Source organism: Hevea brasiliensis, chromosome 12 (genome assembly GCF_030052815.1).
Source record: "Hevea brasiliensis isolate MT/VB/25A 57/8 chromosome 12, ASM3005281v1, whole genome shotgun sequence".
Taxonomy (NCBI): Eukaryota; Viridiplantae; Streptophyta; class Magnoliopsida; order Malpighiales; family Euphorbiaceae; genus Hevea; species Hevea brasiliensis.
Window position 1 is genome coordinate 4,506,591 of NC_079504.1, and position 26,531 is coordinate 4,533,121.

The following is a 26,531-nucleotide window of genomic DNA, read 5'->3' on the forward strand; positions in this document are numbered from 1 at the left end:
CAAGGATAACACTCTCTCCTTCTATACTTGATCTGCTAAAAACAACCAGCCCAAAGGTATCTACACTGAAATTGACTAAGGAGAGAGTGAAAACTCAATAATCAATCCAGAATCAAGAAGTTGTCTCCCTACCCAAAAGGGCAGGGAAACCCTTACAACTGAGGCAGAAGGAGAAAACTAAAGGGGAAACTCTCCTAACTTGAGAGGGAATTTTGCTCTCTAGAAATTCTAGAGAGAGACCTCTCACTTAAAACCCTATTTTCATCTATCTTCCCTTGATGTTGCAAGAGCAAGAACATTGTTACGTTACTTAGCGCCTAGCATCAAAAAGTTGAAGAAAAAGGATTAGGTACTACTGCTGTGTTACTCGGCTTTCATCTAGAGTAAATGTATAAATAATCCAATGATTGTAAGAATTTTGCCCATGATTTTAATAATTAAATGGGTCAAAATCAATTAATTTGATATGATCCAATGTTAATTAGTAAAAATAATTCTTAATCATATATGAGTTATTTATTGAACATTATAATAAATTGATCCTTTCTCTACTTATAAAGTTATACATAAAATATTAAGATCAATTCAAAAATATCTTCTATCACTAAGATTTGTGTGTGAATCAAGAATAATCAAGAGAGAAAAATTAATTTATTAAATAAAGGAGTCTCTTCTAATTATTAATATAACTTAATTAAACTCAAATCAATTATGCTTTCTAAATAAAGGGGTCTCTCCTAATTAAGGTGATAATTAAATCTTATATTTATTATTCACATCATGTTACATGATTGTTATGACCTATCAAGAATTATTTTACAATGATCACAAATAGTATATATACTCAGGGTAATCAGATTAAGCAAAGAATGCCTAATGTGGCAACGGAGACATTAAAGATCCATGGGCTGGGCAGCAAATAAAACAAAAATTGCCCAGAGGGCCAGTAAGATTGTTCATTTGAATTTGATCACACTGGCACTAGTTTTCAAAATATACTCAGAAATTCATTCTGCACTGAATTATGTGATACGAAGCTCTTATGCCTTCTGTCCATGTGACTTCTCAAGGACAGGGACTCCTAGTCCATATATCAAACGGCATCGCTTGTTGAATGAGCCAACCAGTCGAGAGACCACTTCCTTGAAAAACATGGATGCTACCTGTCGAACATAGCCATCACCAAAATCAGCATGCTCAAGTTAGGAAATATTGATCCGCATCAAAACCTACAGCAATATTTTTTCAAAACAAATTTGATAAATGAATGATGCAAATTGTCAAGCTTCACCTCAAGTCCATTGTCAATCAGTACAACACATCATAATTTTTAGAAATTCTTTGTACAACTACATGCAATTTGAAAGTATGCAAGGGGGTTCGCGCAGATTGTGATTTTTCATCATAAAATGGTTAGATTTTGTATCATACAATGATTCATATAATCCCATTTTAGTATCCCAAGGAGTTCATCTACCTCGTACCCACTTGCACGACTATAACAATAAAATGGAGTAAAGCATTCATGATAGCATAAACATTGTTTCTGTCCAATTGACTCTCTAATTTTCAATTTTGATTTACAAATTGAGATCACAAGCATTCTGAAAAGTACTCTTGTACATCAGCATTTTAAGGAATTTTACTTAAAAGCCGCAAAGCAGTAAACTTTAATGAAATGCACATGATGCCTCTCTAGAATTTTAAGTACTCCAATACCATTGATAATGCAAATGGTGACATTGTATTCAAAGGGGATGCATCCAGTTTTTTAACCTGATTGAATGGAGGCACTTAGCACATATATGGATATTGTAAATTGCATTTTGAGAGTGCCCAAGAACACCACCAACACAAATTGCGATCTTCTTTAACAACTTGATTAATAAGATCCAAATTTCAACTCTTTAGATGCATTAAATTGCATTAGTATTTTTGTAATTCTATTTCGCAGTTCACCCACATAATAATGCACATCTGAGTCCATGCTGTAGAGTATCTCAGAATATTGCATGGATTACTTCCTTCATTTGTAATTTGACATAAAAGTCATACTGTCAAAGTTTTTTTTCAGAAAAATATCCGAATATCAGCTCTTTTACAATATTAGTATCAAACACAAAAACTGAAGACAAGCATCTTCCAATAATTCACAGTAAAATGTTTTTAAAAGAAAAAGGATGTGACTGTTACCTGTCTGTAAAGTGGTGACTGGAACTTAAAATCCACCAAAAAAAAAAGTTCACAAGTTCCTGGAACAGGTCTCGGGTTGAATTCCCAAATGTTTATCAAATGATCAAAGAGGGTACTCTCTGATACAGTTGTCTGGAAGTAAACCATAATGAATATGACCATCAACCAAGCCAAAAGTTTTAACGAACTTCAAACTAAAAAAAATGTGCCAATAACATCTTTAGGTTAATAAAAATGAAAATAAACCCATATTAGGAAGTGCAAATGTTAAAGCCACGAGAGGTTCATATAAGCTGAAGGCCCTTATTAAGCTGCCAGAGCTTCTTACAAAAGGATTTTGTTCATAATTTTCATTCTAGCATCAGAAAAACAATAAGACTAAGAATACACGCATTAGAGGCTGCTACTCGAGCACATTCATTTGAATACTGTTGTTGTACCACTCTGAACTTCAAGCATAAGTTGACCTCAATATCTTAAATCTGATGAAATATATCTACATTGGAACTCCAAATATCACAAGGTTTATAAGAAGGCTAGAGTTCTGTTCTTTCAATGTAATTACTCTTAAGGTTTAATTTCAAATCTGAAGAAAGCAGTAAAATCTAAGCCAAGTCTCTGTCAATCCAATCACAAATCAATGCTTCCCATACCAAATGCTCATTCTGAGACTAACAGATAATCAATATGTTATGGATCTACAGTTACAAATGCATCATCACATAAGAATACATCATTCTATGGGTACTTTTGGCAAAGGGTTAAAATTTCACATTGAGTCTTTTATGCTTGTTTGGTAAACATAGGGGGAAGAGGGGAAAATTAAAGGGGTAACAATTACCCCTTCCTCTCCAGTGAGTGGGGGAAGATATTTTTTTTCTTAAAAAAAAAAGCTATAATTACATAAATTTATTTATAATTATATTTAATTATGTTACTCAACTCAACTCAACTCAACCTTTATCTCAAAAATTTAGGGTCGGCTATATGGATTCGCTTTCTCCACTCTAAACGATTTTTGGTTAAATTCTCAGAAATGTGTAATGCTTCTAGATCATGTTGTATTACTCTCCTCCAAGTCAAGTTAGGTCTACCCCTTTTTTTCTTTCTATCCTCTAACCTAATGTGCTCTACTTGTCTAACTGGAGCCTCCATATGTCTACACTTCACATGACCAAACCACCTCAATCTACCTTCTCTCAACTTATCCTCAATTGGCACCACTCCTACCATTTCTCTAATATTCTCATTACGGACTTTATCTAGTCTAGTATTGTGGGGGTGGGGGGCGTCATCTATTGGAATTATATAAAATGCACCAGGTAATGCCCAGGAAAGATGGTGGAGTCACAATGGTCTCACTTAAGTACCACCTCCTTAGACAGCATTTCCTAGACATGCACTTCATACAATCCTAATAGAATCAAACCACTGGTAAGTACCGTCTTCCCATAACACTACCACGGTACTAAGGATTTATGCCACGAAGGCATAGATAGGCAGTCGCCACGGGTAATAACCGACATATTCGATGTTTCTTCCGAGGGTCATAGATGGCAACTTACTCCTTGCGAGTTTCCACAACCGTCATTACCATAGCCCAATGTCTAGGTTCGGATAGTGGGTACGTAAGGAAGGTGTTAGGCACCCCACGCTGGTCTAACCTCGTTAATTCGAGTGCCAGTCCTCTACTAATGTTTTTAGAAGTCTTGTTTATTATTCCTTTATTAAACTTTATCCTAAAAATGCAATTCTAATCCTACACATGCAAGTAATTCACAAAAAGGGTTGTTGTTTATACACAATTTTCATGCACAAGTAATTCCTATCTATGGGGTTGCTAATTATTTAAATGATATTTACCAGATGACTAAAATTAATTTATTATTGAGAATTTAATTTACAAACAAATTCAATTTCAAATAACTCTACGTTTCTATTTAACCTAATTAATTAATTTTCACCAAGTTACCCTAAGGATAATTGAACTAAGTTAATTATGTACATGTGTAATTTATTCTAATATCACATAAGGCCCAAACAATCACAACCTAATATAGTTTTCTAACATGCAAATTTATTTTACAATTATCAAGTATTAAATTAAATTTATTTACATGCCAATGTTAGTTTAATTTACAAACAAGATTAATTTTAATTTACAAAGTATTTATTTAAATTAATTACATGCAAAAATCAGTTAAATTAAAAACAAAGTTAATTTTAATTTACCAAATAAAAGTTCTATTATTACTACAATTTCATACCAATGGTTATTCGAGAAGTTTAGAGCTACTTACCTGTTGGTAAATGCAATGCCATTGGGGCAAGCTACCCTTAAAAAGGGTCTTCTCTTCTAGTATGGCAATGATATCCATGGCTTACTCCCGTTTAGCTCCATATAAGCTCCACGCAAATGCCCTCTTTGGTACTTACCTTAGGGCTACTTACCAATTTTGTTTGTAATAAAAAATAAAAAAACTAAAGAAAATAAAAGAAATAAAGAAAACATTAATAACAATTTACATTGGATTCTAACTCTAGTCTCCTAAAGGGTTAAGATTCCTAATTAGTTACAACTACCTAATGGTCTAAGTCTTCTAACATGATCCAAACACTTTATAACACTTCTTGAATTAAAAGAATACAGAAAATAGATCAAATATCAATTAAAACCTAAGAAAATACAAGAACATGCATAAATATACAATTTTCAAATTTTGGCAGATTAACAGTAGCAAGAAATTTGATTTTTTAAAAATAGTTAAGCATGCCTAAAAATCATAAAAAAATTACAGAAGATAGCCTACATATCATACAATAACATAAAATTTATAAATCAAACAAAACCCCAGCCGAATGATCTACATAAATCGTAACTCTTCTAAGTGACAGAATCGTACTACTTTTTTGTAAAATTCATAACTCATTAACCACAAAAGATATGAATGCAAAACCAATTGGAAAAGATTCATAAGATTCTGAAGTTAATTTTAGACACTAGATTTGCACAAAAATATTAAGGAACAAGGGAGATATGGGCTCCATAAGTCGGATATCCTGCAAATCAGATTTTACAGGAACCCTAACTTTAAACAGCCATAACTTATAAAATATTAAAGCTTTTTTAGTGATTCTTGAGCCTAAAATTAATGGAATTTCGTGTAGAATATGAATATAATTTTTACAAATTTTTTTACAGATTCAGAAAATAAAGAAAAATAATAAAAATACGAGAGACAGAAACTAAACATGTGCAGAGTTGTGTATCCCCTCAAATTAAACATGATTACATGATCTATATGAACATATAAAATAAATTGAAGACAAAGAGCATAGAATTAAAATATTATGTGGCATAGATCTTGAATCTTGAAAAGAAAACAACAAAAAATGACCTTCCAGAAATCTTGTATGAAAATCTTCTTGAAGAAAAGAAAAAATAAGGAAAAACTCAGAGTCTTGAATATCTCCAAATTTCCTGTAGCTCTGAATTTTCTCTTCCTCTTTCCTTTCATCCTCCCTTTTTGTTTATTTTTTATCAGTGGGGTATTTATAGGATTTTGGGAGAGAGGTGCGATAGGATTTGGAGTCCTAGGGTGATAAAGTTCAGATAACTTAAACAACTAGGATTGCAGAATTTGGGTGAGACTGAGATATGGATGAGGTGTTTCAACCAATAGGAAGAGAGGGGAAGGGGAAGGCACCAATAGGAAGTGAGGAAGAGGTATGGTAGGGTTTGGAGTCTTAGGGTGATAAAGTTTAGATGACTTAAACAACTGTGATTGCAGAATTCGAATAAGACTGGGATATGGGTGAGGTGTTTCAACCAATAGGAAGACAGGAAAAAATGGAAGGTACCAATAGGGAGTGAGAAAGAGAGTGGGGTTAAGGAGGAGAGAGATATTTTGTTATTTTAATTTTTAGAAAATAATTAAATGGGTCCCATTTAAAATTCCTAACTAGGCTTTCTTAGGCCCATAGAGCCCAATTAAACTTAATTAGATCCATTTAAGAACTACCCATATTAAATTTAAACAAAATAAAATTTTATTTAAATTTAATTAAATTAATTTCCCCAAAATTTTATTATTATTTTTATTTTTTTCAAGATCATGCCACGGAATTAATAATTCAGCTCCATGCCTCCAATTACATCTTACAGTCATATAATTTTTCATCATCGGGTTTCCCACGGCCTCAATGCACATGCTCATCACAAAATAAGGGTCTACAGTTTGCCTCCCACTTTGGCGAAAGTTGAAATCAATGCGAAAGCATTGCTCAAGTTTCGTCAAAGTGAAACTCAAATTTCTAATAACTATGAAACATTGGCTATGAGGATCAAGTATATCTTGCTCGGTCGACATACTCTATGTTATGAGACTAGCTACGGCCTCATAATTGTAATAATTGTGTCATGTGAAAAACGAGTGTATCTTGCTCTGTCGATACACTCTGCGTCATGAGACTAGCTACGGTCTCATAACAGTGATAACTGTGTCATGTGAAAATTGAGTGCATCTTGCTCTGTCGATACACTCTGTGTTATGAGACTAGCTACAGTCTCATAACAGTGATAACTTTGTAATGTGAAAATCGAATGCATCTTACTCTGTCGATACACTCTGCATCATGAGACTAGCTACGGTCTCATGATAATGGAAATTATGTGTTTTGAAATGTTGTGGATTCGTATTTAGGACCGCAATCCTAAACTACCTACGTATCTCCCTCGCTATCCTGAGGAAGAATCAGACCCACTCGTAGTTCGACACTTGAAACTGTAGTGATGCATGTTCTTCTACGCCTTACACACCTACAGGTGACATGTTGACGCATGTTCTTCTACGCCTTACACAACTATGCCATGTGCCCTAAACAACGTCTAAGGACTTACCAAAAAACATCTATCATGAAATGCTGTGGGTTCGTATTTAGGACCGCGGTCCTAAACTACCTACGTATCCCCCTCGCTATCCTAAGGAGGAATCAGACCCCCTCGTAGTTCGACAATTGAAACTGTGGTGATGCATGTTATTCTATGCCTTACACACCCACAGGTGACATGTTGATGCATGTTCTTCTATGCCTTACACAACTATGTCATGCGCCCTAAACAACGTCTAAGGACTTACCAAAAAATATCTAATTCATGATTTGAAAAATTAGGATGACTAGGTCTCATAACTCTTTTTGTGATTTTTGTGCTTCTTGTATGCTACTTCCTATCATGGGCATGCTGATTTTGCTAGAGATTATAAAAAAACTTAGTCCTCTGAGGGACCTCATTTTACAAAAACTTTCTTTTAACCTCAATTTTTTTTTTGAGAAAAATTATTCACCAAAAAAGACTTCCTTAAGGTCACAATATAATTTCTCTCTGATTTTTCTTTTTCTTCTCTCTCCCCATGATTTCTGCCTTGACTCATTTCTCTTCCATGAACTTCATTCTCTGTGCCCTAAGTTTTACCTGAAATGCCCTTTTGGGTTTTCATCTCAGCGGGCTTGCTCTAACTTTTGCCTACCTTTCAGGTTTTCCACTTAGCGAGCTCTTTTTTTTTTCTTTTCTTTTTCTTGTTCTTTTTCTCTTTTTTTTGAAATTAGACAATCACCAAGATATTCATATCAAGCACCTATTCTATCATGCTCACAAGACAATAGGTTAAATCAAAACAATGCAGTTCAATTACTTAATCTTTTGATATATCCCTCAAGACACAAAACATTCACAATCATAATTCAATAAAACCTATTCCTGGTTACTGCAATAAAAACTTCTTTATTTATTCAGGTACACCATTACTCCCTCTTACATTTAGTTTTGCTAAATTTCTAACCTTCCAAAGTTAGAAATAAGCTTTATAACCTGCCGAATGGCCTTTTTAGGTTTTCCATCCAGATCTTCTCTCATCTCTCCTTTTGCCTAGACTGCCTTTTGTAGGTTTTCAATCTAGCATTTTTTTCTTTTCTTTTCTTTTCTTTTCTTTTTTCTTTTTTCTTTTTCTTTTTTTTTTCGTTCTTTTTTCTTTGACCCTTACTTTTGCCTAGACCGCCTTTTGCAGGTTTTCAGCTTAGCGGGCCTGTCTCACACAAAGTACCATTTAAGCCTATCTAAATTGATCGGTTCTTGAAATTCATTCCCATCCAGTGTCCGATATTCTTACAGAGCAAGATCTTTTCACTATGTGTGGACCATCCCAGTTTGGCTTAAACTTTCCTCTCGGATCAAAAGGGATGGGCCGAGTTTGTTTCACAACCATATCTCCCTCTTTGATCTTTCTCGGCTTCACCTTCTTATTAAAGGATCTAGTTATCTTCCTTTGATAAGCCTGCATATGATACAAGGCTCGCATCCTCTTTTCATCAATCAAAGCTAGTTCTTCTTATAGGCCCACTCATTTTCTAGGATCTTAGCTTCTAGCATCACTCTTAAGGATTTGACCTCTTGCTTAATGGATAGCACTACTTTAATCCCATACACTAAAGAGAATGGGGTTGCCCTCGTGGATGTCCTTGTAATACTACGATAATCTTAAAGAACATAAGGGAGTTTTTCAGGCCAATCCTTATATGTTTCGAACATTTTTTCTCAACTAGAACATTTCCATTCATATGGGGACCACAAATTTCCTGCAAGTATTTCTTTCATTATTTGCTCAGCCTGTTTTTCTATCACACATAAGAGTTTGTAGAATTGCCCCCCAGCTAAAGTAAGTTGAGTGGCTAATCCATGAATTGTTGCTCTATCTCTTTTGTAGGCTTATTGCGAGTATTCTCTCACTTCCAGAGACCTCCTTATGTCTTCATATCATTTTCCTTCTCCCTCTAGGTCCACATGTGCTACTACTAATCCTTCATAGCATAAAATTTTACTCCTCATTAGGATAACTGGCTAAGTCAACTTTTGATCACTCTTTTCCTATAGCGACACCAGCGTGGCTTGGGAATCGGCCATCTGATTTTAAGCTCGAGGCATGTGCTTCTTGGTACTTTGTTAACAAGGCTATAAATTTATCTCTTTCTTCTTAGATTAAATCTTCAGCTAACTTAATGTCTTTAGGATTATTTGGTGTACCGAAATTAATAGAGATCGATTTTGATGCATTAACAAAAATAGATTCTAAATGATTATGAATGCCATGCATATGCCCATTAGAATAAACATCAAACAAGTAAGGTATGGGAATGTTATTGATCTTGGCCTCGAAATCTTTATCAAGTACATCAGAATTGGAAACATCAATATCACTACTGTGAGCATTACAAAAGATAGACTCAAACATAGGGGCGTAGCTTTAGGTGTTTGGCTTTTCATGCAGTCCTCAGATCAATGGTGCTGATTTTCTGCTTTAGCTATTTCACATGTGGTAACCCCTAATCATATGTCAAGGTAATTGCCCCATCTTTCAAGAACTTAGGAGGCTTTAGCTCTTCTTCCTCTTCTGTTAGCTCATAGCCTAAACCATGACTCGTGATCTGCCCCATCATCTCAAGAAAAGTCACTGCACCATCTATACTTTCTTCTAAGCTGTGCTAAGAAAAACTCACTTTTCTTCATAGTAGCCACTTTTAGATCCATCTAGTTTTTATAGATCCCAACAACTTGAAAATCAGACACTAGTAGAATTGAACCATCTAGTTGTAATGCAACTATCTCCTCATCAGAATCAGTCCAGACATCCAAAGGACCCTCATCATAGCTAGAATTATCACAAATGTCAACAACCATTATAGACTGAGGTTCATTGGGCTTTTGGATTGGTTGGATAGGTTCACTGGGCTTTTGGATGGGTTGGATAAGTTCATTGGGCTTTTGGATGTGTTGGATAAAGTCAATAATTCTGTTAGGGTTATTTGGGGTGATGGAGATCATGTAGAGACTTGGCGTAGGTAGAAATTTTGGCTAGGCATGGGGCTTTTGGGTTGATTTTCTGGGTCAATCATCCTTTTGGCATCAATTAGGTCTTAGATATCATGCTTAAGTTAAAAGCATCAATCGATGTCATGATCAGGCTTGGTAGGACCGATAACATTGGTTGATATCATAGCTAGGTGGGAGTGGATTTGGTAGTGGTCCGGGTGCTAAGAGCTATAGGAGGTCTTGAGCTTTGAGACGCTCCAAAACTTCGGATAAGGGTTGGCTAAATTGAAAAAATCTTCTTGGGGTTTGAGACACAATTTGAACCTCAATAACTTTAATGCCACTTAATTGGCCTACTTTGGGGCCTCTTTCTAAAGTTGACCACAATTGTCTCTTCTAGCTCAAACATCTTGGCATTCAATATTTCATCAAGCACGGCCATAATTTCTTCCATCCTAAGTAGTGCAGGTGAAATCCTTACTAGTCTCTTCCCTTTCCTAACCCAAGTGACTTGATTGGAAGTCTTTTTAGTGTATTTTGAGGCTATATTTGCTCAAAAAAATAGGATTTAAGGGTTAACCTAAGCATGCTATGTACATGAATGCAATGCATGAATGGACCATTTTTTCTTTTTTTTTTTTGCCTTTACTTTTACAAAACCAAAATCGAACCATACCACTAGAACCAAAACTGAATCAAAACCAGACCATATAAACTGAACTAAAATCGAACCAAAGACTGAATCAAAACCGAAAAAAAAAATCTCCAGAACTAAATCTTCGCCCCCTTATACCTTCAACTCTCACGTGTAGGGTAACAAAAAATTCTATCCTAGGCTATGGTACACTGGACACACCAACAGGGGGTGGTCCAGGACAATCCTTCCCTCACAAACAAACCCTCACAAACAAAGGATTTATATCCTTAAAATTTAACCATAAGTAAGCATCCTCTTGCTTAACATGGGTTTTGAAATGGACTTGGGCCTATATGCACATTGGGCCTATGCATAGGCCTAGGTTCATCTCAACTACCACTAGAACTTATGGTTTGAACAGTAAGGTTATAAATCTAGCACAACAAAAATCTACGGGGTATCTAGGGTTAAAATCTATGGCTCATGGGCTTCATCGGGTAGGAAAAGGGTCACCCATGCGAGAGCTAGTCCATTAAGCACAACGGCCGGAGCTGTGGCTCTTTTATATACTCAAGGGTACAGGCATGGGGTGCTAGCATTCACCAATTCGTCATAGCTCGAGTAGAACCATGGTCTCCTTGACTAGTACTAACGAGGCTAAAAGGGTAAGGGTGATCCGTGTGATAGTGTAGTGCAATGCAAAAAGTTTAACAAAGGAATAATATTAGACTAATAGAAACATGTTGGAGTAACTATCCATTTAGTCCCCAGCGGAGTCGCCAAACTGTAGGGGCAAGGGGGCGTCATCTATTGGAATTATATAAAATGCACCAGGTAATGCCCAGGAAAGATGGTGGAGTCACAATGGTCTCACTTAAGTACCACCTCCTTAGACAGCATTTCCTAGACATGCACTTCATACAATCCTAATAGAATCAAACCACTGGTAAGTACCGTCTTCCCATAATACTACCACGGTACTAAGGATTTATGCCACGAAGGCATAGATAGACAAGAGTCGCCACCCGGGTAATAACCGGGACATATTCAGTGTTTCTTCCGAGGGTCATGGATGGCAACTTACTCCTTGCAGAGTTTCCACAACCGTCATTACCATAGCCCAATGTCTAGGTTCGGGATAGTGGGTACGTAAGGGGAAGGTGTTAGGCACCCCTTACGCCTGGTCTAACCTCGTTAATTCGAGTGCCAGTCCTCTACTAATGTTTTTAGAAGTCTTGTTTATTATTCCTTTATTAAACTTTATCCTAAAAATGCAATTCTAATCCTACACATGCAAGTAATTCACAAAAAGGGTTGTTGTTTACACACAATTTTCATGCACAAGTAATTCCTATCTATGGGGTTGCTAATTATTTAAATGATATTTACCAGATGACTAAAATTAATTTATTATTGAGAATTTAATTTATAAACAAATTCAATTTCAAATAACTCTACGTTTCTATTTAACCTAATTAATTAATTTTCACCAAGTTACCCTAAGGATAATTGAACTAAGTTAATTATGTACATGTGTAATTTATTCTAATATCACATAAGGCCCAAACAATCACAACCTAATATAGTTTTCTAACATGCAAATTTATTTTACAATTATCAAGTATTAAATTAAATTTATTTACATGCCAATGTTAGTTTAATTTACAAACAAGATTAATTTTAATTTACAAAGTATTTATTTAAATTAATTACATGCAAAAATCAGTTAAATTAAAAACAAAGTTAATTTTAATTTACCAAATAAAAGTTCTATTATTACTACAATTTCATACCAATGGTTATTCGAGAAGTTTAAAGCTACTTACCTGTTGGTAAATGCAGTTGCCATTGGGGCAAGCTACCCTTAAAAAAGGGTCTTCTCTTCTAGTATGGCAATGATATCCCTGGCTTACTCCCGTTTAGCTCCATATAAGCTCCACGCAAATGCCCTCTTTGGTACTTACCTTAGGGCTACTTACCAATTTTGTTTGTAATAAAAAATAAAGAAACTAAAGAAAATAAAAGAAATAAAGAAAACATTAATAACAATTTACATTGGATTCTAACTCTAGTCTCCTAAAGGGTTAAGATTCCTAATTAGTTACAACTACCTAATGGTCTAAGTCTTCTAACATGATCCAAACACTTTATAACACTTCTTGAATTAAAAGAATACAGAAAATAGATCAAATATCAATTAAAACCTAAGAAAATACAAGAACATGCATAAATATACAATTTTCAAATTCTGGCAGATTAACAGTAGCAAGAAATTAGATTTTTTAAAAATAGTTAAACATGCCTAAAAATCATAAAAAAATTACAGAAGATAGCCTACATATCATACAATAACATAAAATTTATAAATCAAACAAAACCCTAGCCGAATGATCTACATAAATCGTAACTCTTCTAAGTGACAGAATCGTACTACTTTTTTGTAAAATTCATAACTCATTAACCACAAAAGATATGAATGCAAAACCAATTGGAAAAGATTCATAAGATTCTGAAGTTAATTTTAGACACTAGATTTGCACAAAAATATTAAGGAACAAGGGAGATATGGGCTCCATAAATCGGATATCCTGCAAATCAGATTTTACAGGAACCCTAACTTCAAACAGCCATAACTTATAAAATATTAAAGCTTTTTTAGTGATTCTTGAGCCTAAAATTAATGGAATTTCGTGTAGAATATGAATATAATTTTTACAAATTTTTTACAGATTCAAAAATAAAGAAAAATAATAAAAATACAAAAGACAGAAACTAAACATGTGCAGAGTTGTGTATCCCCTCAAATTAAACATGATTACATGATCTATATGAACATATAAAATAAATTGAAGACAAAGAGCATAGAATTAAAATATTGTGTGGCATAGATCTTGAATCTTGAAAAGAAAACAACAAAAACTGACCTTCCAGAAATCTTGTATGAAAATCTTCTTGAAGAAAAGAAAAAATAAGGAAAAACTCAGAGTCTTGAATATCTCCAAATTTCCTGTAGCTCTGAATTTTCTCTTCCTCTTTCCTTTCATCCTCCCTTTTTGTTTATTTTTTATCAGTGGGGTATTTATAGGATTTTGGGAGAGAGGTGCGATAGGATTTGGAGTCCTAGGGTGATAAAGTTCAGATAACTTAAACAACTAGGATTGCAGAATTTGGGTGAGACTGAGATATGGATGAGGTGTTTCAACCAATAGGAAGAGAGGGGAAGGGGAAGGCACCAATAGGAAGTGAGGAAGAGGTATGGTAGGATTTGGAGTCTTAGGGTGATAAAGTTTAGATGACTTAAACAACTGCGATTGCAGAATTCGAATAAGACTGGGATATGGGTGAGGTGTTTCAATCAATAGGAAGACAGGAAAAAATGGAAGGCACCAATAGGGAGTGAGAAAGAGAGTGGGGTTAAGGAGGAGAGAGATATTTTGTTATTTTAATTTTTAGAAAATAATTAAATGGGTCCCATTTAAAATTCCTAACTAGGCTTTCTTAGGCCCATAGAGCCCAATTAAACTTAATTAGATCCATTTAAGAACTACCCATATTAAATTTAAACAAAATAAAATTTTATTTAAATTTAATTAAATTAATTTCCCCAAAATTTTATTATTATTTTTATTTTTTTCAAGATCATGCCACAGAATTAATAATTCAGCTCCATGCCTCCAATTACATCTTACAGTCATATAATTTTTCATCATCGGGTTTTCCACGGCCTCAATGCACATGCTCATCACAAAATAAGGGTCTACAAGTATGGCCACTCATTCACCTTAACATTCTCATCTCTACAACTCTTATCTTAGACGCATATGACTCCTTCAGTGCCCAACACTCACTACCATATAACATAGCCGGTCGTATGGCTGTACGGTAAAATTTTCCTTTCAACTTATTGGGAATCTTGCGATCACATAAAACTCCAGTGGCACATCTCTACTTCAACCATCCGGCTTTAATCTTATGACTAACATCCTCCTCACATCCCCCATCTACTTGAAGGACTGAGCCGAGATATTTAAAGTGATTACTTTGGGACAATACCACTCCATCCAAAATAACTCATTCTCTATCACCAGTTTGGCCTTCACTGAACTTGCAATACATGTATTCTGTCTTTGTTCTACTTAACTTAAAGTCCTTTGACTCTAGAGTACTTCTCCAAAGCTCTAATTTTCTATTGACTCCTTTTCGTGTCTCATCTATCAGAACAATATCATCCGCAAATATCATGCACCAAGGAATACTCTCTTGTATATGTTTCGTCAATTCATCTAAAACTAATGTAAAAAGGTAAGGGCTTATAGCTGATACTTGGTACAATCCAATTGAGATCGAAAAATCTCTTGTGTCCCCTCCCACTATGCGCACGATAGTACTTGCTCCTTCATACATATCTTTCAACACTTGTATGTACCTAATATATACCCTCTTTTGTTCTAACACACTCCATAAGACATCTCTTGGAACACTATCATAAGCCTTCTCCAAATCAATAAAAACCATATATAGATCTTTCTTCATATCTCTATATTTCTCCATAAAGCTTCTAATGAGAAAGATCGCTTCCATAGTTGAATTACTATTATTAAATATTTATTTTACTATTTTTTTTTAATTTAATTTTAACCACTTCTTCTTCAACATAAACAAACTTAGTTAGTTTTTTACCTCTCTTTTAACCCCAATTCTTTTAATGCCTGCTAGTGAAAAAAAAATATACATTTATTATTTATTATTATTTTATTTTAATTAGCTAACAATAATTTAATATATTTATAAAAATATATATTTTTTTTATTAGATGGTCTGCTTATTTATTTCATGAAGCCAAATTGATTGAGAGAGAAAGAAGTATCGTGACGTAGTTGATACTCCACAACTCTCTCCTACAACTTCATAGTATGGCTCATGAACATTTAATTATGTTACTATTATTAAATATTTATTTTACTATTTTTTTTTAATTTAATTTTAACCACAGTCCTTCAACTTCATACCAAACATACTTAGTTGTTACCTCTTAAATTTTAACCCCAATTCTTTAATGCCAAGCTAGGGTGTGAAAACCCATATACATTTATTATTTATTATTATTTTATTTTAATTAGCTAACAATAATTTAATATATTTATAAAAATATATATATATTTTATTAGATGGTCTGCTTATTTATTTTTAGATATATATATATATTATTCTTGAAATTAAATATATATCTACAATCTGAACAACCCAGTTCAATAATAACTCTTATCCCATTCTATACCTAATAGGACTCTTGAAATATATATATATATATACCCTAATCATCTCTTTTGCTAAACTTTGCTCTCAAAACCTGTTTGTCACCTCCTTTTTCTACCAAATACTCTCAACAGGTATTTTCTTTATCTTTTAATTATTGTTATATATGTACATATATATATATATATATATATATATATATATATATATATATATATAAATTTATGATTTATAATCTGATGTGCGCAGAGAATTTCTAAATTTTATTTCTCAATTCATCACTTTTGATTCTGTTTTCAAGGTAAAAATTCTCGTTCTTTATTCAATAATGGGTGAATTTGATTTTATTTTATTTTCTCGATTTGTTACAACTACTCTAGAAATTTATTTTTTTTCTTTGACCATTGATATTGAATTGGGTTGATCATGATTACTGTAAGATAAGTAACCTTCAATTTAGATTATATACGTATATAAACCTTTGTATCTTCGTCCAGTCCATCCACCGAATATATATATATATATATATATTAAAATTATTTTATATATATATAAAAACATTTGAATCCCTATCGACATTTGAATCCCTGTCGACGTCATTGTATTTGTTCCGTCCAAGGTTTATATATGTATATATATGTTAAAATTATTTTATTATTATTTAATATTTTTCTTTTATATTTTGGATATGTAGGAGATTCAAATATTCAATCAGTCAGTTGAAATTGTCTCTCGTCCATTGAAAATAACTATTATCTTGGAGATTCCAGGTGAGTGGTAATTATAGTACATGGCACCGTTTTAGTCCCTTTTAAAATTTTTTAGCATTAAATTTGTTATTAAATGAAATTTTAAATTAATATTTTAACAATTATTTTATATGTAATTTTCTAGAGTTTTATTTTATTATTGAATTTTATTTCAATTTTGATTAAATAATTAATTTTGTTAACTATCTCTGTATTAGACCCATTAGGATTCCGGGAATAGGCCTTTAATGTATTTATATTGATTGATATTTGACTATAAAATTTACCGATGTGTTACTGAATTGATTTGAGATTGATTTGATTTTATTGACTCTCTGAAACTATTGAAATACACAATTGGAATTGCACTATCAGTTATTATTTGCTATCTGAAATTTTTTATTGATTTTGATTGATTTGTACAAATTGATTTTCTATTTTGAATTGGTACCTGTGCCCAGTATCTGTTTCTGTTATCTGGCCCCGCCGTGTGGACTATCACGGTATTAGGTTGCATTGTCGAGTCATGCATCATTGCAGTTTATGGTTTGCATTAGTATCATATGCATTGATATCTGTGAAGGAGGAGGAAGGTATCTACTATCTGGTAGCGCGCTTACCATCTGGCCTTTGGTGATGTGGGGTATCATCACTCTAGTGCATTGTACCATAAAATTTTTATTGAATGAATTTCTTTTATATTTATGTTTTTATGAAGTTATTTTATTAATGATTTTTGACAGCATGAGCATGATTTTATTTAATAGAAAATTTATTGTGAAATTAATCAAACGTCTGCCTGTTCCTATTCCGTTGTGTGCTATACTTATCATTAACTGAGCATCTAGCTCAAACCACGTTTTCTCTCATGCATTATCTGTTTGGATCGGAGAATTCTGCAGCTGATCCAAATATTCAGTCCATTTTCTGGAGAGGGACAACTTTGATTTGTTCTCATGGTATGCCCAAATTCATATTTTCTCGGGCCAATAATTAGTTTAGTTTATTGAACAGTTTAAGTTTTTAGTTGAAATCTGTAGAGACTTCGCAGTTTACTTATAGGATATTTATGATGTTATTCAGTATTTTGTTTATTTAGATTTTGTCTATTTTTGGGATTAGTAAGTGACAATATATTCATTCAAGATACTCTGATAAGGCTTGCATGATTTAAGAATACTTAAATTATGCGACGGTCACGGTTCAGAATTTTGGGTCGTGACAAAGTTGGTATCAAAGCTCGGTTGAGTTCTAGTAAACTTGGGAAGCATAGGATCCTTAACGTCTTTTCAATTTATCATTGCTTCAGGTATCTGCGTCCTTCGTACTTTTTCACCTGTCTTAATTTGGCTCACATTTTCAAATTTGATGCTTGTTTATTAAAATGAATAGGTGCCTGGGTCTGTTAGACATAAGAGAAGAACTAGGGCCAAGGGTCTTAATGGTGCAAACCTTGATCCAACTGGGGAGGTACCACCTCAAACTATTAATCAGACATCTAAACAGACGCCTATGGCTAAGACTGGGGCACAACCATTCCAATTAGCTACTGCAGCTCAAGCACCTAGGGCTGGTCAAGTTACTGTGGTAGATCTGGCAGCGGGATTGCATGCAGTAAATCGTGTTGTTAATAATATAGCTGAGTACCTTAAAACTCAACCACAGCAACCAGTGGTTAGCTCTATTTCAGCACCAGCTCAGGATAGGGCTCAATTCCTTAACTCTACAGACTTTCTCAAGCTAAAACCAAAGGAGTTCACTGGAGAGGATGCATTAGCTGATCCATTAGATTTTCTAGATGACATGGAGAGGTGTTATGACACTATGGGTTGCAGTAGTGCTAGGATGGTGATGTTGGCAGGAAATCAGCTTAAAGGAGTTGCTCGAGTGAGGTATATCTCTAAGAAGAATGGGCGACCCGAAGGTTCTATCCTCTGGCCTGAGTTTCACTCTCTCTTCTTAGAGCGATTTCTCCCTCCTAGTGTTCAAGAGGCTAAGGCCTTGGAGTTTGAAACCTTGAAGCAAGGTAAAATGACAGTTACATAGTATGAGTTGAAGTTTACAAAATTATTCCGTTTTGGTAAACACTTGATTCCAAATGAGGAGAATAAGGCTCGTAGGTTTGAAAGGGGCTTACGAGACAGGCTAATTGATCGTGTAGCTCCTTTACGACTACCTAAATATGAGGAGGTGGTTGATCGGGCTAGACAGATGGAGATGTATGATGATGAACGTTGGGCTCGTGAGCAACGCAAGCGGTTTAAGAAAGATAGTCAAGGTAATCAATTTAACAGAGGACAAAGTCATCAGGGTTCTTATCAGGATAATAAGCAGGGTTCTCAGTCTACAGTTGGTAATAGGGCACATCAATCTGGAGTTGGTCAGGGACGTGAGCAGAGGACACATGCAGGAAATGCTCGGTATAACCAGATTAGCACTGAGCCTATTACCACTCTTTGTCAGCATTGTGGTAAGCCACATAAGGGCACTTGTCATTGGGTCACTGGAGCATGCTTCTGTTGTGGACAGTTGGGACACCGTAGACAGGACTGTTCTACTAGTGAGACAACTCAGGGTGCTGGTCAAGCAACATATTTTGCTCCCTCTCAGGTTCAACCAGTTTCACAGTATAGTGGTAGAAGTCAGGGTTTTAGTGGTCGTGGACAAGGTGGTAGAGGTTCTGGTGGTAGAGGATTTGCTCAAACTCGTGACGACATCCGTAGTAGAGGTCAAGCTAGAGTTTTTGCTTTGACTCAGCAGGATGCTCAGGCATCTAATGCAGTAGTGACAGGTACACTTCCTATTTGCTCATTTGATGCTAGAGTACTGTTTGATCCTGGTTCCAGTCATTCCTTTGTTTCTCCATACTTTTCCATGAGATTTAGTACACCACCTACTTTGTTAGAGTATCCTTTATCTGTATCAACACCTATGGGGGATGCAATAGACACTGATATGGTGTATAGGGGATGTATAGTTCACATGGGAGATAGGGAATTAGCTGCAGATCTTGTTTCTTTGGATATGTTTGAGTTTGATGTGATTTTAGGCATGGATTGGTTAGCCACTTATCACGTTTCATTGGATTGTCATAATAAAGTTGTACTCTTTAAAATTCCTGGGGAGGCAGAATTTCAATTTCAGGGAGATCGCAGTATGGCCTCTAGTAATCTTATCTCTGTAGTGAGTGCTAGACGATTATTGCAAAAAAGGTGTAAAGGGTATCAAGCTTATGTTAGAGATGTTCAGGTAGAAGGTGCAGGTTTGGAGAATGTTGCAGTGGTTAAGGAGTTTCCTGATGTGTTTCCAGAAGATTTATCAGGTTTACCCCCGGAGCGAGAGGTAGAGTTTGGTATAGACTTAGTTCCTGGAACTGAGCCCATATCTATGCCACCTTATCGTATGGCACCCGCAGAACTTAAGGAGTTGAAGGAGCAACTACAGGACCTACTAGATAAGGGGTTCATTCGCCCTAGTGTTTCTCCATGGGGTGCTCCTGTGTTATTTGTACGGAAGAAGGATGGGTCTTTGAGAATGTGCATTGATTATAGGCAATTGAATAAGGTAACTGTGCGTAATAAGTATCCTCTTCCACGCATAGATGACCTGTTTGACCAACTTCAACGTGCAAAGTATTTTTCCAAGATTGATCTGCGATCTGGGTATCATCAATTGAGGGTCAAGAAAGAAGATATACTCAAGACGGCCTTTAAGACTAGGTATGGACACTATGAATTTCTTGTAATGTCTTTTGGTCTTACCAATGCTCCGGCTGCTTTTATGGATCTCATGAACAGAGTTTTCAAGCCTTTCTTAGATCAATTTGTTATAGTATTCATCGATGACATTCTAGTGTACTCAAAGAGTAAGGAGGAGCATGAGCAGCATTTGAGAATTGTCCTTCAGACCTTACGAGAGCACAAGCTATATGCCAAGTTCTCAAAATGTGAGTTTTGGTTAGATAGTGTGGCCTTCCAAGGCCATACAGTATCTAAGGATAGGGTGTGCGTTGATAAGAAGAAAGTTGAGGCAGTGCTTCATTGGCCTAGACCCACAACTGTGTCAGAGATTCGTAGTTTCTTAGGTTTAGCAGGGTATTATAGACAGTTTGTTCAAGACTTCTCTCGTTTTGCAGCACCTTTAACTAAGTTGACACAGAAGAATGTGAAATTTCAGTGGTCTGAGGCTTGTGAAAAAAGTTTTCAGGAGCTTAAGACTCGTTTAACTACAGCACCAGTGTTAGCCCTTCCATCTGGATCAGGGGGTTATGTAGTATATTGTGATGCTTCTAGGATTGGTTTAGGATGTGTTTTGATGCAGCATGGACGTGTTATTGCATATGCTTCTCGTCAGTTGAAAAGGCACGAGCAAAATTATCCAACTCATGATTTGGAAATGGCTGCAGTAATTTTTGCTTTGAAAATCTGGAGGCACTATCTGTATGGTGAGACTTGTGAAATTTTTACTGGCCACAAAAGTCTCAAATACATATTTGACCAACGTGATCTTAATCTTAAACAAAGAAGATGGGTAGAATTGCTGAAGGATTATGATTGCACCATACAGTATTACCTTGAAAAAGCTAATTTAGTGGCTGATGCTCTAAGCAGGAAGTCTTCTGGTAGTTTAGCCCATATATCTACCAAGATAAGGCCTTTGATTGGTGAATTACATGAGTTGCTAGATCAGGGAGTAGAGTTTGAAATCATAGCTGGATCATTCTTAGCACATTTTCGAGTTAGGCCTATCTTGATTGATCGAATTAAGGCGGCTCAAAAGAGGGATTCTCAGCTGTGTGAGATTATAGATAATATTCATCAAGGCCAAGCTCAAGGATTCATGTTGAATGATGATGGAGTTCTTCGTTATGGTACTAGACTTTGTGTCCCCAATGTTGATGAGTTGAGAAGAGAAATCATGGAGGAGGCACACCATTCTGCTTACACAGTACACCCAGGTTCAACTAAGATGTACCGTGATTTAAGGGAGCATTATTGGTAGGGTGGCATGAAGAGGGATATTGCAGACTTTGTTGCTAAATGTTTGACTTGTCAGCATGGTAAGGCAGAACATCAGAGACCATCTGGGTTACTTCAGCCATTGCCTATTCCCGAGTGGAAGTGGGAGCATATTGCCATGGACTTTGTTGTGGGTTTACCTAGTACATGAGGTGGTTACAATGCAAACTGGGTAATAGTGGACAGGTTGATAAAATCTGCTCATTTCCTTCCTGTGAAGACTACATATGACTTTGCTAAACTTGCACAGTTGTATATAAACAAGATTGTTAGTCTTCATGGAGTTCCAGTTTCCATTGTCTCTGATCGTGGTACTCAGTTTACTTCTCGATTTTGGAAGAAATTCCAAGAAGCTTTAGGAACACGAGTAGACTTTAGTACTGCTTTTCACCCTCAGACGGATGGACAGTCAGAAAGGACCATACAGACATTAGAGGACATGCTTCGTGCATGCGTTATGGATTTTGGTGGCTGTTGGGATCATCATTTGCCTTTAGTAGAGTTTGCTTATAATAACAGTTATCAGGCAAGTATAGAGATGGCTCCATATGAGGCATTATATGGTCGAAAGTGTAGGTCACCGGTTTGTTGGGATGAAGTTGGAGAAAGAAGGCTTACTAGACCAGAGTTGATACAATTAACTTCAGAGAAGGTTCGATTAATTCATGATCGACTTTTGACTGCTCAAAGTCGACAGAGAAGTTATGCTGACCCTAAGCATAAAGATGTAGAATTTATGATTGGTGATCATGTATTTCTGAGAGTTTCCCCTATGAAAGGGATCATGAGATTTGGGAAGAAAGGGAAGCTTAGCCCTCGTTTTGTTGGTCCATTTGAAATTTTGGAGAGAATTGGAGCAGTTGCTTACCATTTAGCCCTTCCACCTGGTTTTGCACATGTACATCCAGTTTTCCATATTTCGATGCTTAGGAAGTATGTACCAGATCCATCTCATGTTTTACAACCTCAAACCATGCAATTTAGGGATGATATGTCATATGAGGAGCAACCAGTAAAGATTTTAGATCGACAAATTAGGAAACTCCAGTCTAAGGAAGTGGCTTTGGTCAAAGTCTTGTGGCATAATCACTCAAGTAGTGAGGCCACATGGGAGGCAAGCCAAATATCCTCACTTATTTGATTCTTCAGGTTAGAATTTTGTCTATTCAAATTCGGGGACCGAATTTTTTTTAAGGGTGGAAGTATGTGAAAACCCATATACATTTATTATTTATTATTATTTTATTTTAATTAGCTAACAATAATTTAATATATTTATAAATATATATATATTTTTTATTAGATGGTCTGCTTATTTATTTTTAGATATATATATATATATATATATATATATATATATATATATATATATATTATTCTTGAAATTAAATATATATCTATAATCTGAACAATCCAGTTCAATAATAACTCTTATCCCATTATATATATATATATATATATATATATATATATATACCCTAATCATCTCTTCTGCTAAACTTTGCTCTCAAAACCTGTTTGTCACCTCCTTTTTCTACCAAATACTCTCAACAGGTATTTTCTTTATCTTTTAATTATTGTTATATATGTACATATATATATATATATAAATATATAAAAATTTATGATTTATAATCTGATGTGCGCAGAGAATTTCTAAATTTTATTTCTCAATTCATCACTTTCGATTCTGTTTTCAAGGTAAAAATTCTCGTTCTTTATTCAATAATGGGTGAATTTGATTTTATTTTATTTCCTTGATTTGTTACAACTACTCTAGAAATTTTTTTTTTCTTTGACCATTGATATTGAATTGGGTTGATCATGATTACTGTAAGATAAGTAACCTTCAATTTAGATTATATACGTATATAAACCTTTGTATCTTCGTTCAGTCCATCCACCGAATATATATATATATTAAAATTATTTTATATAAATATAAAAACATTTGAATCCCTATATATATATATATATATATATATAATCTCCTGTTCATCCACGTTCTTGTACCCTGTCGACGTCATTGTATCTGTTCCATCCGAGGGTTATATATATATATATATATATATATATTAAAATTATTTTATTATTATTTAATATTTTTCTTTTATATTTTGGATATGTAGGAGATTCAAATATTCAATTAGTCAGTTGAAATTGTCTCTCGTCCATTGAAAATAACTATTGTCTTGGAGATTCCAGGTGAGTGGTAATTATAATACATGGCACCGTTTAGTCCTTTTTAAAATTTCTTAGCATTAAATTTGTTATTAAATGAAATTTTAAATCAATATTTTAACAATTATTTTATATGTGATTTTCTAGAGTTTTATTTTATTATTGAATTTTATTTCGATTTTGATTAAATAATTGATTTTATCAACTATATCTGCATTAGACCCATTAGGATTCCGGGAACATGACTTTAATGTATTTATATTGATTGATATTTGACTATAAAATTTACCGATGTGTTACTGAATTGATTTGATATTGATTTGATTTTATTAAATTGATTTGAGATTGATTTGATTTTATTGAATTGATTTGAGATTGATTTGATTTTACTGACTCTCTGAAACTATTGAAATACACTATTAGAATTGCACTATCAGTTATTATTTGCTATCTGAAATTTTTTATTGATTTTGATTGATTTGTACAAATTGATTTTTTATTTTGAATTGGTACCTGTGCTCGCATTTACGCTTATCCGCCCCGCCGTGTGGACTATCACGGTATTAGGTTGCATTGTCGAGTCATGCATCATTGCAGTTTATGGTTTGCATTAGTATCATATGTATTGATATCTGTGAAGAAGGAGGAAGGTATCTACTATCTGGTAGCGCGCTTACCATCTGGCCTTTGGTGATGTGGGGTATCATCACTCTGGTGCACTGTACCATAAAATTTTTATTGAATGAATTTCTTTTATATTTATGTTTTTATGAAGTTATTTTATAAATGATTTTTGACAACATGAGCATGATTTTATTGAATAGAAAATTTATTGTGAAATTAATCAAACGTCTGCCTGTTCCTATTCCATTGTGTACTATAATTATCATTCACTGAGCATCTAGCTCAAACCACGTTTTCTCTGCATTATCTGTTTGCATCGCAGAATTCGCAAATTGATCCAAATATTCAATCCATTTTCTGTAGAGGGACAACTTTGATTTGTTCTCATGGTATATCCGAATTCATGTTTTCTTGGGCCAATAATTAGTTTAGTTTATTGAACAGTTTAAGTTTTTATTTGAAATCTGTAGAGACTCCGCAGTTTACTTATGGGATGTTTATGATGTTATTCAGCATTTTGTTTATTTAGATTTTATCTATTTTTAGGATTAGTAAGTGACAATATATTCATTCAAGATACTCTGATAAAACTTGTATGATTTAAGAATACTTAAATTATGCGCCGATCACGGATCTAGGCATCTAATTCATGTAACATGAAACCTTTAAAAACAAAGAGGCCAATTAGTTACCTTTACTGATTTAGGTCTATTTAATTCTACATGAGAAACATAACTCTCAACCAGAAATTTAAAACCAATCTCCAGCTCAGCATCAAATGATCCATCTGGATGGCATCTGAGTATCTCAGACCGTTGACACCAAGGGACAAATCCATCATACAAGTCGACAGCAGCAACCACATCAAATAACTGCTCTGGGGAATACCTGATGCCAAAATTCATATCAGCTCAAAACAAAGATAGCTTAGCAACTCAATCATCAACTATAACAGTAATTATAAAATGAAACCCTCGTTATGTTGGATAGATACAAAAAGGAATTAGCTAAAATTACCCAAGAACGCGCCTCTCTTCATAAACATTGGATAAAACACCACCTTCCTGTCCGTCTCCGCGGCCAAGAAATCGTCTTTTTTGAGCAGCAGTAGCATTATTGTAAAAGCTTCCCAATGCCAAACTAAAATCGGTCTTCCTATCAATTACTTCAACGACCGATGGGGTTGAGATGCCAACAATGCTACTATAACATCGAATCTGATCAAATTTAGAATTATAGTTTCTTGCCGACCTGATCAAATAATTGGCAGCATTTCTACTCGTTATTAAGGACCGAACCGCGTTCGCCGTCGACATGAATGGCGGCATTGTAAATAGAGGCAAATTCTGATAAAAAAAAACACTGGAAAAGCAGCGAGAATTGGAAATTCAGAAAGGGATTTGTATGAAATTTGAAATCCTAAGAAACAAAATGAAGAGGAGGAAACGTAAGAGGACTGAGAAAAGAAATGATTTCAATGGTCAGGCGCGAATTTGGACAGAAAGCGAGAGCGAAGGATGTCCGAGCCGTTTTAAATTAAAATTATGGAGTCGTATACATTTTGAGCATTTTTGAATTTTCAACTCATCATTCATTTCTTTCCCGGAAAGTGAAAGAAAAACAAAAACACGTCTTCCATTTTTTTCCAAGCCAACGGAACGAACCACATGGGTTTTTTTTTTTATAATGTGTGTACGCTGGCGTAATGGGGTATGTTGCGTGCAACCAGGCTACCACCAGATCTGGAAGTACTGTTTGGCGACGAATATGCGATGATTCATTTTGGCAAAATAAATAAATAAATAAAGGAATTAATTATTATTTAATTTTTTTTAAATATTAATCCCGTAAAATTAGATAATTTTCTGATTTCTCGAAGAAATAAGAAAAAAAAAAAGAATCTGCAGTCATTTAATTGTTTTTGGTAATTATCGTTTGCTATTTTTATAAAACTTACTAAATTTTAAATATTCATCATGCAAAATTAGATAATTTTCTCATTACTGAAA

The 26,531-nt window shown here is 34.5% G+C and overlaps 1 protein-coding gene across 1 annotated transcript; it reads right to left on the reverse strand.

The window, feature by feature from the left end:
- Window positions 1–1,025: 1,025 nt before the first annotated feature.
- On the reverse strand, window positions 1,026–26,153 carry LOC110643633 (uncharacterized). Its single transcript, XM_021796094.2, has 4 exons — window positions 25,540–26,153; window positions 25,215–25,410; window positions 2,194–2,325; window positions 1,026–1,163 (listed from the first exon to the last, which is right to left on the reverse strand). Exons 1-4 carry the CDS (start codon window positions 25,848–25,850, stop codon window positions 1,041–1,043), a joined length of 762 nt encoding a protein of 253 aa, XP_021651786.2. The 5' UTR covers window positions 25,851–26,153; the 3' UTR covers window positions 1,026–1,040.
- Between the last annotated feature and the right edge of the window lie 378 nt (window positions 26,154–26,531).